The sequence below is a fragment of the Drosophila tropicalis genome, unplaced genomic scaffold (genome assembly GCF_018151085.1).
Source record: "Drosophila tropicalis isolate 14030-0801.00 unplaced genomic scaffold, ASM1815108v1 contig_859, whole genome shotgun sequence".
Lineage (NCBI taxonomy): Eukaryota > Metazoa > Arthropoda > Insecta > Diptera > Drosophilidae > Drosophila > Drosophila tropicalis.
The window spans coordinates 3,672,772-3,688,634 of NW_027173353.1; the positions used below are offsets into that span (position 1 = coordinate 3,672,772).

Below are 15,863 nucleotides of genomic sequence, written 5' to 3' on the forward strand. Positions count from 1 at the left end.
AAGCAAATGTTAACAAAGGTAATCATCAAATGGAGGTGGAATCAACCAGTCCGTCTCTGGTTTAAATGGCAGCTGAAGTGGATGACTTCTTCCAACTGTCCAACAGTTTGAGAGCCATTGCATTATGATGAATTTCTAGCCTGGATAGGTACCAAATACCCGAATGCCTCTGGATCGCGGACAGGATGTAAATTCCTTTGTGGATGACTAAGTGATGCTTGTAAGTAGGCATTGCAGAATTTAAATGTTTGAGTTGGGCGCTGTAATACTAAAGTGCTTGGATTTGGTAGTCAATCATTGATAAATATAAATTATTAGATCTAGAATGTTTTCATTAAAATTTGTAGTAAGCTTTATTTCATTATCGCTTCTTGTCATCAATACCATTTCTGTGCAATGGAACAATACAGACACCGACAATCGAACAGACGGTGAGGCCTACGACAATAATGACGTTAACAATGGAACGGATATGTATTTGGTGAAAAGCACGTCCTTGACGGACTACAGGACATTAGATGAAAGACAAGGCAAGCAAAGTGACACAGTGGATGATGACTTTGAATTTCTCATCACTGGTGGCTTTAGGCCAACGACTAATCCACTGGTTCAATACTTGGTATCCTTGCGCACTGCATCGCCATTTAAATATTTTGGTGACAATCATTTTTGTGCTGGTTCAATTATCTCCAAAAAGGCCATTCTAACAGCTGCCCATTGTTTGGATGTGTGAGTACTTAATCTAATTTATCTTCTACACACTTATTCCTAAAATTATTATAATTTTTTTTTCAGGGAAGTAACGGGTGTGAAACCTGCCAAAATAAAAGTTGTAGCTGGAATTACACGTCGTCTATTGAAAACTGAAAATGCTCAGATATTGAATGTGGAGAAATGGATAGTGCATCCAGAATATGAACGAGTTGCAATTGACAATGATATTGCTATTTTGAAGCTTAAGGATGGCCTAAAACTTAACGACGGATTTGTGAACATTATACCAATTGCAGATTCTCCACGAAATATTGGCACGAAATGTTATATTCTTGGGTGGGGTAGAATTTCTTCGGTAAGTGTCGTATCGAAGACCTAAATTCATATTAATTTTTAATTTCGGCAGTTGGGTCCTATACCAGATGAATTTATTACTGCCATAATGACTATTAGGGAAGAATCGGGATGCCGTGACGAAGATGGAAAAGCTTTACCGAAGGGTGCTATTTGCGCCAGTACTGAAAACGATTTTGAGGTTAGTATATGTGAGGGCGATTCTGGAGGTCCAATGTTCTGCAATAACAAACTTGTAGGCGTAGTCTCCGCTTCGCGGATCTGGGGGCAATCCAAAGCTCCTAGCGTATTCGCAGATGTGTATAAATTTCGCGAATGGATTGCAGAGAATGCTGCGGCTTCTTTGCGCCGTTCCAGTTCGATTGTAACCATCGATAAGCTAATGCTGTTGCTTTTAGCAATTATTAAGCTGGCAATAACACTTTAAAAAAGGTAATTATTATCAGAAAAAAATTTAAATCATAAAAAATTTAAAAAATAAAATTCATTTTTCTACACTACACAAACCGACACATCAAATTTTGACCAATTCTAGTCCGATTTTAATGAATATGTAGTTAGACTATTACATATTTAGCACACTGCTAAATTTAATTTTAAAAGTCAAGGCAGTGGGTCTTTTTTATAATATATATATATATTATAATAAGAAATACATATTTCATAGAAATTCTGCAAAAGAACGGACCAAATTTTATGTTTTCTTGTTAAGATATTGGTTGAATAAGCATCTGAACGGCTTTTATAGATTGGCTTATACCCCAGCACATATTTGATATAGAACTTGAGCCTGGTGATAACCAGGCACCAAAATATCGTTATCATTATCCTGATCGAATGTCGAGAATTTTCCATTTAAATCGTAGCGTAAATCGTGACATGAACTTCCAACTGACTGTAATTTATATTTTGTGTCTTCATTACCAATACAAAAGTTATCAAAACGAGCCTTTTTGAAATTTCCATCGAAACGTAAAATATCCACGTTATATGCGATGCAATTTCTCAAGACCAATAAAGAGGATGGGGAGATGTTGGTACCGAAACCATTGCGGACCATGTTTGACGGAAATCTTCGCTACCGTTAAATCGTTTATGTATAACTATACAGCGGAGGACAGATAATGGTTCAAGTCCACGAATTTCAATGGCACAACATCCCGAATAGAGTCCTTTCCAGCCGGTTGGTGGTAATCTTTAACAGATTGATTCACTTGCAGAGATTTGCTTTTTGTTAGTCAACCGCTGTCGCGTATTTTTCAATTGTTTCCTAATTTCATCGATAGCCTGATAATGTAACAATTGTTGTTTTGCCCAATTCAAGTCCTTTGATGGCTTCATCTTGATTTAGCGGGGAAAGAAGTTGAGGTTACAAGCTGGAAATTAAGAACCCCAAATGGGAGAAAACTTGGAAGTTTTAATTTCATTTGTCTTTGCTTAAATCAACACGTTCAACTAAGAGAATGTCTCAAGAAGCAATGATTATTTTCGTCTTAACTGTAAGACATATATTTGTTTTGTTCTCTCGTTTTGCCACCATAGAAAATATTTCCGTTCAGTTCATCGTGTTAAATATTTGCTCATTCGAGTTTGCTAGGAACACTTTATAAATTTAAGCCAACAAAAGTAAGCCCACCTGTGTTATTTGTTGATAATGCGACATTTTTAAATTCTATCTACATCTGCCCCTTTGGAAAATTTAAAAAACTAGAGGCTCTTGAATACTCTTGCAAGCTTGAATGTCATGCCTTAGTCAACCAACAGGAAAGGGCAGACGTCTGAACTTCGGCAAGGGTATAACGAAACATTGTTCAATTGAATTCGAAGAATTGAGTAGAATAGATGGCAAATTGTAGTTAACAGAGCGTAAAGTAAATTGCAATCTCAAAGTAAATTTAAACAAAACAAACTGAATGCACAGCTGCACATGGACACTGTACAATTGATATGAAACTACACCCAACTATATGGAAGGGTGAAAATAAATTGGATTTCTTTGACGTTTCGATTTGATCTTGGCCAATGTTTGTAGTTTTTATTTAAAGTTATTTAAGAGAAAAGCGCCCTAGTCAATGCATTTGTTATTGTCCTTTGTCTCAACTAGTTGATGGCAATAAACATGATGATGATGATGATGATGTTAAGCACTGAAAACAATTAGTAAAACGATATGCCATACACACGCCATGCCTAATGTCATCGATGACTATCTAATTTCATAGACATTTCAATAAAATCGATTTACCAACACTTTTGGAGCAACAAATAGCACAAGAACAACGTATAAATAAATAAACTCAAACAACAACAACAACAGCAGCAACAAAAACAAGAAGAACAACCATACACACAATAACAGGGAAAATAACAAAAGCGAAAATAATTTCATTCCACACAAATCATATCACTTTTCGAATCTGCATTTATATTCCCACAACAAAAACGCGGTTATACACAAATTTGGTGTGATATGTGTTAGAGAAAGTAAGAGATAGCAGATAAAAATGGAGATGGAGAGGAACAGGAGAAAAGCAACTTGCTGCAAGTCCCTTACAGTTTATGGTGTATAATATATCACGAATTGCAAATATTATTGACTATTGATTCTTTTCGTGATTAAAGTAATTCTTCGATTCTTTGGCGATTGGGAAAACTAAAAGAAAAATCTTTCCATTTTCTTTGATTCGTTTCTCTACTCTTTCTTGGTTCTTTAGTTATTCACTTTCATTGCTTGTGTTGCTCCCAGTTCATGTTCTTGTATAGGAAAATCTTTGGGTAAATAATCGAACAAAAAAAACACCGAGTTGAGATTTTGTGTGAACAAGTTTTTCATAAATGAATGCCATGTATGCACACAAATACACACATATGTATATGTATATGAATCAGTTATCCTGGCATGAATGAGCGTTCACCCAAACTGAACAACTGAAACATGCTTGCTGATGCTGTGCACGCTATAAATAATGCGGCAAATGTGTAAACTTACCCCACTTGGAGTCGGTGAGTGTGGTGTGAGTGTCGGAGTGTCGGAGTGTCGGAGTGTTAGAGTACCAAAGGACCCGAGAGTGGGACAGTGGCTCGTTTTGAATATGTTTGTCATTGTTAGAGACAGCAGTATCAGTGGCATCGACATGGACCATCGCACGTGTGGTTTGGTATATGGTGTATTGTGGCCCATCTGAGCACACAGAAGTTCACAGAGAAGCTGGTATGAGCAGCCAGTACCAAAATTTCCCAAGTGACTGACATACATAGACCGACAAAACAAGTTCAACATTTTGTGTCAAAATGGCTGCTGCCAAAACACACACACACACACACACATTCATACATACATACATTCAATTGCGGCAACCGCAATACAGATACTCAATAGAGCTTTGGGAGTTGGGTTTACTCCTTTGCATATATTGGGAAACAATAAATTTTACAGTAATGTCTAGCTATATACACCCACACACATCAGCATGTTAGTGTGTGTGTGTGTGAGAGAGTGAGAGGAGATGACCTTCCCCTTAGCCAGTCAGGGACTCAAAAGACAAAGGATCTCAAATTGCTAGACTGTGACAGCTGCAAGGCATGGAATAACCTAAATGGGTTAAATGGATATGTTTTTGGCTGCTGCTGCTGCTGCTGCCACTGCCGCTTAATGCGATTTAGTTGGCTCCTTTCCCAGGATTTTATTTTCGTATCGATCGAACAATTTCTTAAAGCAATATTGACAAATTTAATTAAAGTCGTTTCATGTTGACCATTCAAACCTTTTTGATTTATAGCTAAAAAAAAAAAAAAAAGGGCACAGAACTTTGCCAACATCGACAGGCACAAAGTCACAAAGATTTGTGAGAATTCATTCAAATTGTCTACTTTGAAAACAATTTACAATTATAATTATAATCAATTCAACATTTCGCAATTTCTCGTTCTCTTCTTTTGACGCTTTTTTCCGCCCTTTGCATTGCAAATTGTTTCCTTTATCAGGCGCAAAAAAAAAGTAATGCAAAAGTATTTTAATGCCAGCGCGAATAACCGTGAAAGAAAAACCAGCAATTTTTTTCTTTTCCTTTTTTTTTTTATCAAATAACACAAGAAGAAGCATTAGTGACGCTGCAGCAAAAAAAGTTGCTCTTCGACTAGCTTTTTGGCCTTTCTCTGGAGCTAGCAATTTGAGAAGCCGGTGAGAACTTTGGCTAAACAATTTTAATAAACATTCCAAAAAAAAAAAAATAAAATAAAACAAAAAACTGAAGAGAAATTTAATTATATGCATGGGTATTCATGATTATCTGGGAAATAGAGACACATCCACAGGAGGCTCAAAATAAACATGGCCCAGATGCAAAGTCAAAGATAAGCAAGCAAACCAAACAGAATTTGGCAGTTGGGGAGAGGGGCAGATGGAAAGGACCTTAACCCGGCAAAAGCTAAGCTGAAATTTAATATTGGAAGGCAATGAGCCAAAGCGCAATAAAAGCCAAAACCCCAATGGGATTGTATGGTTTGATATTCTAGAGTAAGTGAAGTGAACGACTGGCACTGTGAATGGTTCAGAGTATAGGAAAACTGAAGAAGAAGTAGAAGCAGCAGAAACATAGGATACAAAGGACCATCATGTGCCGCTACTCATGTGCCGCATGGTAATGAGGGCGGCCCTTCATCTTGTTCCGCTTACTCTTGGCCCTATCGCCATGGCCATGTTGCTGTCATGGCTTTGTTGCTGCCAATAAAGTAAAGTCGACGAAAGTATGTAGTGTGTTATAGAAGCCGATCGACTACTGAGGGTAAACGTTCAGAGCTTTTGTTACATAATAGGTGAAGTTTTATTGTCGAAACCTATTAAACTTTTCCCATCAAAAGCGCACGATGTGCCACATCGAAAAACTAGGTGTTTGTCAGTGTGTGTGTGTGGGTGTATGTGGATGTGTGTGAGTGTGAGTGTATTATTGTGTGTGCAGAGCCTTAAAGTTAGCTCTATTCGCAATGGATGGTAAAGTGTGGTCATTGCAAATTGACCCAAGGGACGCATAATCATTATGATCGCCATTAAAAATTTAATAAAACTAGAAAGTTTAGTGGCAAGTCAATTGATCAATAATTTTACCTCCACGATATTCATTAAAGTAAATAATACAATAAATAATACATTTTTAATGCTATTATATACAGAAACATTAGTTGAATTCAGCTTAGTATGAATTCGTTTAACTAAACTTCTCAATAATAATTATTATTAGTTTGCATCTTTTGGATATGCGAAAAGTGTTCATGGCATGACATTGATAGCATTTTCATCCATCCCTGATACCAAAAACAATTGACTTTTGTATAGGGCAACCACAAAAGTTTCCCCATCCTTTCGATTGTCCGCGTGCCACTTAATCTTCGATTTGTTTTTCATGCAGCCAGGGCACGCATTGCGCATAAAAATTGTTTCAATGTAGGAAAAACTTCCAGTTCTAATACTGTCTACGTGAACAAGGATATGCCAATATGGGTGTGTGTGTGTGTGTGTGTGTGTGTGTGTGTGTGTGTGTGTGGGTGGGCAATGTCTACATTTCCATCGCGTTGGTTAAGCTTTCAGGTTTTATTTTTTTGGTATTTTTTTTTTTCCTATAAGTACGGCATATGAAATTGAAAAAGTTTACGAGTAAATTTTTTTCTGTGGAGTTTTCAGTAGACCACAATGTACGAATATATGTGTTTGTGTGTGTGTGTGTGCGATAATTCGAATTTGGATTGGAGTAGTGCTAATGAATTGGCTTGTTTGCACTTGTGGTTGAGCCACCGAATTGCCCACCCACCCATCACACAGGACAAAACTTTCAAGCTGTCAAATGTTGGACCGAACATTTGAAATGCAATTAATCAGTCTTGTGCCGTAGATTGCAAGTAAAAGTTTCGCAAACCAAGCGATAACTGAGACTACCGCATGGAAAACCAAACCCAACCACAAATGCACACACATATACACACTCACACACGACGTTCCAAAATCCAAACATACACACATACAATTCTTACTCATGTTTGACACTTTAACAAGCTCGAAAAAAAAAAACACACACACACACAAAAAAAAGGGGCGGCGGGGTTGAGGTGGCAGTTGAAATAATGTTGATGCAACAACATGAAGCTTTGACACTTGCCAGAGCAAAGGCTATCCAACCAAGTCAAGTCAAGTCATCTCACCCCTTTGGAAAAGTGTTTGAAGGGACGATTCGAACGAACTGAGTGTGGTTGTGTGTGTGAGTTACATGCACTTAAAGTTGATTTGTGCATCGACCGTAGGACGAGTAGAAGCCATTCCATGCCCAAGACATACTGAGTTCTAAATCCAGTTAAGTTTCATTTGCAATTTTCATTTGCAGCTGTAACATAAGAGTGCCCATCACCCAAAGATACATAAACTACCACACAGATGCATTCGTATGGGCATACATACATATCTATGTATATACACACAGACACATGTACATATTTGTCTGGTAAAAGAAAATTGAATTCAAAAGGTCTATGCTGCATATGGTTGCATTCAAATCAATATACTCTAAACTTCCATGCCGAGAAGGCTTAAAGGAAAATATCCTGTATAATTCTTTTAATGGGGGTCTAGAAACTAGAATGGAAAGTTCCTTTTAACTGATTGAAAGTATGAGAACAAAAAATGGTTTCGAATGTTTTTTTAATTCTAAACTTTAAAAGAAATTTAATTTACCCTTGATGCAAGCGTATAAAAATGATTTGTTTAAAAACTTTTAAAATGCAAATTATTTTCATATATGCAAGTTAACTTTTTAGTTGAAACTTTAAATAAACTCTGTGTTGAAATTGTTGTATTTAAAATTTAAAATGAGAGCTTAATTAGATACTTGTGAATAAACCAAATGTGAATGTCACCTCAGCTAAGTTAGATTTCTAGATCACCTATCGAGAAGATTTAGATCTCCTATATTCAACCTGGCCAAGAACTTTCTTTTCGCCTGTCATGCCAACTTAAACCTCGGCCCAATGCAATTTAAATTAATAAATAAATATAATTTAGCAACTAATGAAAGAGCAGACACAAACCACAAGAGAGAAATTGGAAACGATTTGCAAAACTTGGCAATTTAATTTGTACAAGGGGATGGCCAAGAGGTTGAAATTAAATTTATACAATATGCTGTTTAAATTGTTTTTAATTGGCTGCTGTTGCCGTCAGTCAACGACGAGCAAACAACTAACAAGTAACCACCACCAAGACCACCACCAAAACACCCACCCACCACAAAATCGGCTTTCGCTTGGTCTGTGCAAAATGAAATCAGAAATTTTGAGAAACATCTTGGTAATTTTCGTTTAGTCTCCTTGAATCGAAGACGCAGACGATGGAAAACAAAATCTTTGAGGTCATAGTTTGTAATTACTCGATATTTCTGCCTATGGGCACCTCCCATCTTTATGGTACATTACGCAATTTTGGGCAGGGGAGGAAGGAAGCAAAGACTAAGGACCTGTATATCAAACTCTTGGGCCGAATGATGAGTTTGGGTAATTATGGCAACCGCAAGAATCAATTGGTGAATCACCAACCAACCGTCGTGTAATTATTATAAGTTCTAATGTTTAATTAATTGATGCAGGTGTTGACAGTTGAAGGTGACCATTACCGCAACAAACACTTGGGACAAGGTGTGTGATGTTAATTCAATTAATTGAAATTTGATTGAACACAGAAAACCGAATCTGTCAACTCCTTTGAGAACATTCCAACGCCCTCGTTTCTGTCTGGGACAATTGATAACTAACTAATTACGCCAAGATGTATTAAATTTCAAAAAAATTTACAGATCTCTTTATAATATTTCATGGGCATGTCATTGTTAATATTATCCACCGAGATTATTACAGCATTATAAATCATGAGTTGCTAGGAAAAACACACAGATTTAATAGGGTAGGGGATAATGGCAAGCAATAAAAATTGAATTGTCTGCGACAAGAAGAGGCAAACAGGAACAACAAGGACTACAAGGGCCAACCAAGGAAATCAATTAAAATCATTTTTACATCCTTCGACTCATAAAGCGACCTTGTCTTGCAGCGCTTTCCACTTTAGCGTCAACATTTTTATAATTTATGGCGCCTATAATTGCAGCAATTTGTGCGAGCCGAAAGGATGACAGAGGAGGTAAATACATACACACAGTGTATATATACATATGTATATATATATATTTTGTGCTAAGACTTTATGTACAAGAACCAGAGGCAACATATGTGTCCTCCATTTTGATGCATGGCCATGTTGGGCTTGTTTCAAAGCTCGTCCCTGGTTTCTGGTCGTTCTTTGTCGTTGCACTGCAGCACTGCAGTTCGTCTCCATTGCCTGCCTCCATTGCCATTCCCGTATCCTTGCCTACGCTTGATTGCTCTTTTAATTAACTTTTTTTTTGAGAATTGCATTTCTTGGTTGTTACATACAAAGCCGCCTACTATTGGTGTTAAAAATATGTATATAACCACCGCAGTATGTCTATCTCTTTCATATTATTCTAGAATGATCCGATCTGTGAATTGTAACGGACATTCTTTCATTTCTGCTTTACGTTCTTATTCTCGCTGCCTGCGCTGCAGCGAATATTCTTATGCATAAGTTTAGTCTCTAATAAACCTCTACTCGAATAGGTTATGGGCCCAGGCAGCAGAAAGTAAAACTGTGCGGGTTAGTCGGAAAGACTTGTAAGAGATTCGTTTTGTTAATTAAAGTTTGTGATTAACTAATTTGTTCAAGATGAGTACACAATTTTCAATCGAAAAACTAGATGGTGAAAATTATAGTGTATGGTCAGTACAGATGAAAAGTCTGTTGATTCATTCTGATTTGTGGTCGGTGACATGTGGTCGGTTAAAAAAAGTGGCGTCTGATACGGCTGAACAAAAGGAGTTGTTTGACAGTAAAGACGAGAAAGCCCTCGCAAGTATTTTGTTGTGCGTAAGTCCGTCGCAGATCAACGGTATAAAACATTGTAAAACCGCGAACGAGGCATGGGCAAAGTTGTCCGCGATTCACATGCCCTCCGGTCCGGCTAGAAAAATACAGTTGTTTAAGCAATTGTTGTATTCTAAAATGTTGGCTACAGACAGTATTCGAGAGCATTTGAATAATTTTTCTAATGTCGTAGAAAAGTTAAGTGAAATTCAGGAACAAGTGCCTGATGAAATGCTCGTTATAATTTTGTTGGCAAGTTTAAGTGATGATTTCGAAAATTTTGTAGTTGCCATAGAAACGCGAGACTCGTTGCCATCGCTAAGCGCTCTAAAAATTAAATTGCTTGAAGAGGGAGAGAGACGCAAGATTGGCGAAGTAGCCGAGAAAAGTGAGAATAAAATGTATTCGTCGCGTCAAGAAAACGGTAAAAAGAACAAAGCAATGAGAGAACCAAAAAACATTGAATGTTGGTTGTGCGGTCGTCGCGGGCATTTCGCGTCGAAGTGTAGTTCGAAAGAGAGAAAAGACAACGCGAGCGAAAAGAACAGTAAAAAATCTTTTTCGGTGCTCTCTACTTCTGGAACACGAATCGGTTTGTCGAAAAATGCGTGGTGTGTAGACAGCGGGGCTACAGCTCATTTGTGTGCGGACAAATCAATGTTCACGAGTATGCGTGAGCACAAAGAGAAAATCAAGTTAGCAGGCGACAGTTATATAGAAGCCGAAGGTTGCGGTACAGTGGAACTAATATGCAAAAATATCACGATCGAGTTGGTTGACGTGCTATATGTAAAAGACTTACAATGTAACTTTATTTCGGTATCAAAAGCAACAGAAAATGGCTTAAGAGTAATTTTTGTCAAAAACAAAGTGTTCGTTAAAGACAGTAACAATCGTGATTTAATGATCGCAGAGAAACACAACGGTTTGTTTTTGTTTGAAAGTAAAACAAAAACAGTTTTTGCTGCAGAAGCAAATGTAAATCAGCTGGTGAAATGGCATGATCGATTCGGACATTTAAATTTCGATAGTTTGAACAAAATGATTAAGCAGGATATGGTCTATGGTCTCAATGCTAGAGTGTGTAGTACAAATGACCTTGTATGTGAAACGTGTGCAAAAAGTAAAATTTGCGTTAAGAAGTTTCCGAAGTTTTCGGAAAGTCGCTCAAAGGAATTGTTGGGCTTGATTCATACAGACATTTGTGGACCTATGCGTACAGCGTCACAAGGTGGTGCGCGCTATTTTGCAACTTTCATAGACGATAAATCGCGTTATGTATCGGTATACATGTTAAAGAATAAGAGCGATATTTTCCAGAAATTCCAAGATTTCAAAATTCTAGCAGAAAATCAGACGGGTAAGCGTATAAAAGCCATACGAAGCGACAACGGTCGCGAGTACCTGAGCGATGTATTTGAACAGTTCTTATCGAGTCATGGAATAAAAAGACAACTCACTGTTCCCCACACTCCACAACAAAATGGTGTGGCGGAGCGCGCAAATAGAACCTTGGTGGAGATGGCGCGAAGCATGATAGTGCATGCTGGAGTTGGCGAATCTTTTTGGGGAGAGGCGATAATGACGGCTGCATATTTACGGAACAGAGCAGAAACTGCAACTTTGCCTGACAATACTCCATACGAGGTTTGGTATGGGAAAAAGCCAAGCGTATCTCATCTTAAAGTATTTGGTATGAAAGCTATTGTTTTAGATAAAACTCATAAGAACAAGTTTTCAGCGAAAGGGAAGCAGCATATTTTGGTAGGTTACTCCGAGACTGCCAAGGCTTATCGTCTTTACAACCCTGTCAAAAGGACCGTAGTAGTATCCCGAGATGTCGTGTTTTTGGAGCACAAGTTCATGAAAGAGTTGGAGCACGGTCGAGAATCATCATGTGAGTCAGATGTGGTAATCTTTCAGCCAAGTGAAAAACTTGATTGCGAGCATAATGATGAAATCCAAGAAAAATCTGTGGAGCAGCAAATTCCAATTGTTGATGAGCAAAGTGGTGACGAAGAAAATGCTGAGGAGGAGCAACCATATACCCGAAGAGGGCCAGGGAGACCAAAGATTGTTCGCACTGGGCGTGCTGGTCGTCCACGAAGAGAGTACAATATGCTGAATGTACTAGATGCGAAAGACGTCATTGTTCCTACCTGTATAAATGAGGCATTTAAGTCAGAGCAGTCGGAAAACTGGAAATCAGCAATGCAGAAGGAGTATGACAACCTAGAAAACATTAGGACATGGAGTTTGGTTGATCTTCCTGCAAACAAAAAGGTTATCGGTTGTAAATGGGTTTTTACCACCAAACGAGATGAGAGTGGCAAAGTTCAGCGCTTCAAGGCAAGATTGGTCGCAAAAGGGTGTGGTCAACAATATGGAATTAACTACAAGGAAACTTTTTCCCCGGTTGCACGTTATTCCTCAATCAGACTGGTGATTGCGTTGGCGGTGGAGCACGAGATGCACTTGCACCAGATGGATGTCTCTGCAGCATACCTCAATAGTGAGCTACAAGATGACGTTTATATGCGACAACCTGAAGGTTTTGTCGATACTGATCATCCCAAGCGTGTACTCAAGCTACATAAATCGTTGTACGGCTTGAAACAGAGTGGGCGTGAGTGGAACCAAAAGTTGGATAGCGTTCTTTTGAAGATTGGTTTCGTTCCGTGTGCAAGCGAACCGTGTATATACACGAGCAAAGTCAATGGGTATTTATCTATTATTGTTGTATATGTTGACGATTTTATACTTGCATGTACCAGAAAAGACGACGTGGCCTACATAAAGCAGCTCATATCAAACGAATTTGATGTGGTCGACGGCGGTGAACTCCATCATTTTTTGGGGATGGAAATCGAGCGAGATGGCAAGACTGGCAATGTCTCCATAGGCCACAAGCAGTACATCGAAGGCTTGTTGCATGAATATGGTATGCAGGACTGCAAGCCGAACGCGACTCCTCTAGAGGTTGGGTTCCAGACGAAGTGCGATAGCGATGATTGCGGTCAGGTGGACAAGACACGCTATCAATCACTCATTGGTTCGTTATTGTATTTGGCGTTGACTACACGGCCAGATATAATACACTCTGTGGCTAAATTGGCGCAGAGAAATTCAGATCCGCACAAGGAACATGAGGTTGCAGCCAAGAGGGTATTGAGATATCTAAGAGGTACCTCAGATGTGAGACTCCATTATAGCAAAACTGGTGTTCCTATCCACTGTTTTGTTGATGCGGACTGGGCTGGCGATTGCAACGATCGGAAGTCGTTCACTGGTTGGTCATTCCTTATTGCTGGAGCGGCGGTGTCATGGGAATCAAAGAAGCAAAATCTGGTTGCCCTCAGTAGCACGGAGGCCGAGTACGTAGCACTTTCTACAGCAGCCAAAGAAGCGATATACATCAGAAAGCTGATCAACGAGATGGGATTCGGGCCGATGGCGAAGCTGATAATTTATAGTGACAACCAGAGCGCACAATGTCTTGCTAAAGATGCTAAATTTCATTCACGTAGCAAGCATATTGAAATAAAATATCATTTTGTAAAGAAAATGTAATAGATATCAAATACATTCCCACAGATAGTATGACCTCAGATATATTAACAAAGAACTTATGTAAGGTCAAACATGTAAAGTTTACAGAAATGTTGGGATTAAAATAATTTTTGTACAAGATAGACTTCGCGTTGAGAAGGAGTGTTAAAAATATGTATATAACCACCGCAGTATGTCTATCTCTTTCATATTATTCTAGAATGATCCGATCTGTGAATTGTAACGGACATTCTTTCATTTCTGCTTTACGTTCTTATTCTCGCTGCCTGCGCTGCAGCGAATATTCTTATGCATAAGTTTAGTCTCTAATAAACCTCTACTCGAATAATTGGAATTACCAATTGTCGACACATTGTGACCATTTTTACCACACACTCACACACACAAACACACAGAAAGCATATGGTTGGCATAAATAATTGAATTTGGGTGAAATGATTCCTGCACAATTTAAGCCACATTCAAAATGCTAATTTACAAATATTATTATGATTGGAAAATTGAAAATCCATTTACGTGGGCACTCAATTTTCAGCTCGTATATAGCTTAAATCTAGCGGCAAAAAATAAAAAAAAGGGAAAAGAGGAAACCCCATTCGAATCATGTGTGCAAATTAATGCGGGTTTCTTTCTGACATGCATAACAATGATGTTTTCTCAAAACGAGATTTGTTTCGCAGCCTAGCTGGATTATAAACAGCCATAGGCTTAAGGTATTGAGCAGAGAATTTGCTGATTTGAATTACTTGATACCGAAGCTTATGGGAACGCTTAGATTTCCCTTTTTTTCTCACATTTTGATGTTGTTTTGGTCTATTTTTGTCTACATATTCTTCTTGGTAAATTCTTCTTTAAGACCAACTTGATGGGTCATAAAACAATCCGCCATGTGGTACAGCTCTTTATTAGTATTAACGAAACCAACAAACCCGTTTGGTTTGCAGATCATACAAATTATCTTAGATCTTTTTCAAAATTATATATGTACATAGGTATTAAAATAATCGGATTTTTATCCATTCAAATCAATTAAGTTGTTCATCTGGAAAATTGGTTTGTGCTCTGGCTATATTTACATTGTCATGGGTTCTAAATAGTCATCAGTTTAAATCGAAACATTGAACTATGATTTACTTATTTAATCATCACTGGATATTTTGGACGCTTATGCTGTTGGTCTGTTTCAAAAAGGTTCGTTTTAAAGTTGTTGCTTTTTTTGTTTGTTCTTAATTCATATATTGTTTATTTAATTCTTTACAAGATCCAAACAAAGTTTGAATTCACGAATCTGAAATGTGAGTCTCAGGGTATGCAATTCGCTGAATTTGAATACTGTTATTTGAAATCAGTTAATCGAACCTACAAGTACATGTCATTGAAAGTTATTTTGCATCAGCTGCCCATCACTGCATTTTCGGTATGTTGGTAAAGCATCCGTTAATCCAATTAACTCAATTTGTATTTGATTCATTTACAGATCAGAGCTCAATTGTTCAAGCGTTCTAATGGTTATATTCCAATTATGTCGAAACTCACATTGGATGGTTGTAACTTAATATCGAATAAATCTCATAACCCTTTTGCCACATTTTTCTATGGTTTCTTAAATGGATATACCACTCTGAATCATTCATGCCCAGTCACTGTAAGTATATGGAAATTAGTGAGAAGTATAACACAACAAATGTTTCTTTTATTTATTAGCGTAACATTATACTGGAAAGACTACCAATTGACAGTGTGGATTACCGTCTGACGAAAATGATCCCATTCCCAAGAGGAAGCTATCTCTTGAACACCACCTGGGAGTCTTCTGGTATTCGTCGTGCTGTTGTTCAAATATTTGGAACACTTTCCTAAATCTGCATACTTCAATATGTATTCCAAGCATTCATATTGTACTTAAATAAAGATGTTTTCCAAAACATCAATACTTTGATCCTTCTTGGACCGTTTTTTTGCAGGTTCAGCACTCAACCACTTAAATATTTTTCAATTAACAAGATTTATATATCCCATTCCAAATCGAATTAAACAAAAAAAATAAGTGCCCCTAACAAGGGGATAGATAACAAAAAGGAAAGAAAAAATGGAAACTCCTGGGACTACAAAACGTTAAAATGAAAACTAAATATTTACTCTGACCTTTTGTTTAATGCAACAAAACAGAGAAGAATTGGCCAAAAAGGTCCTTCGCATAAAACAAAAGGAACACCAGAACAAAAAAATATATACAACGTTTATCTATGAG

General features: G+C 37.7%; 1 protein-coding gene and 1 long non-coding RNA gene across 3 annotated transcripts; both read left to right on the forward strand.

Moving 5' to 3' along the window:
* Positions 1-296: 296 nt before the first annotated feature.
* LOC137582868 (putative trypsin-6) lies at positions 297-14,699 on the forward strand. 2 transcript variants are annotated; one of them, XM_068297597.1, is made up of 4 exons: positions 297-729; positions 796-1,069; positions 1,121-1,500; positions 14,605-14,699. In XM_068297597.1, the coding sequence occupies exons 1-3, from the start codon at positions 326-328 to the stop codon at positions 1,493-1,495; spliced, it is 1,053 nt and encodes a 350-aa protein (XP_068153698.1). In that variant the 5' UTR covers positions 297-325; the 3' UTR covers positions 1,496-1,500; positions 14,605-14,699. The 2 variants fall into 2 exon arrangements, with proteins under 2 accessions (XP_068153698.1, XP_068153697.1); XM_068297596.1 differs by lacking the exon at positions 14,605-14,699 and having other exon boundaries at positions 1,121-1,572.
* Positions 14,700-15,124: 425 nt separating this feature from the next.
* LOC137583282 (uncharacterized) lies at positions 15,125-15,539 on the forward strand. Its single transcript, XR_011033389.1, has 2 exons — positions 15,125-15,257; positions 15,317-15,539. It is a non-coding gene; the product is annotated as an uncharacterized lncRNA (long non-coding RNA).
* The last annotated feature ends 324 nt before the right edge of the window (positions 15,540-15,863 follow it).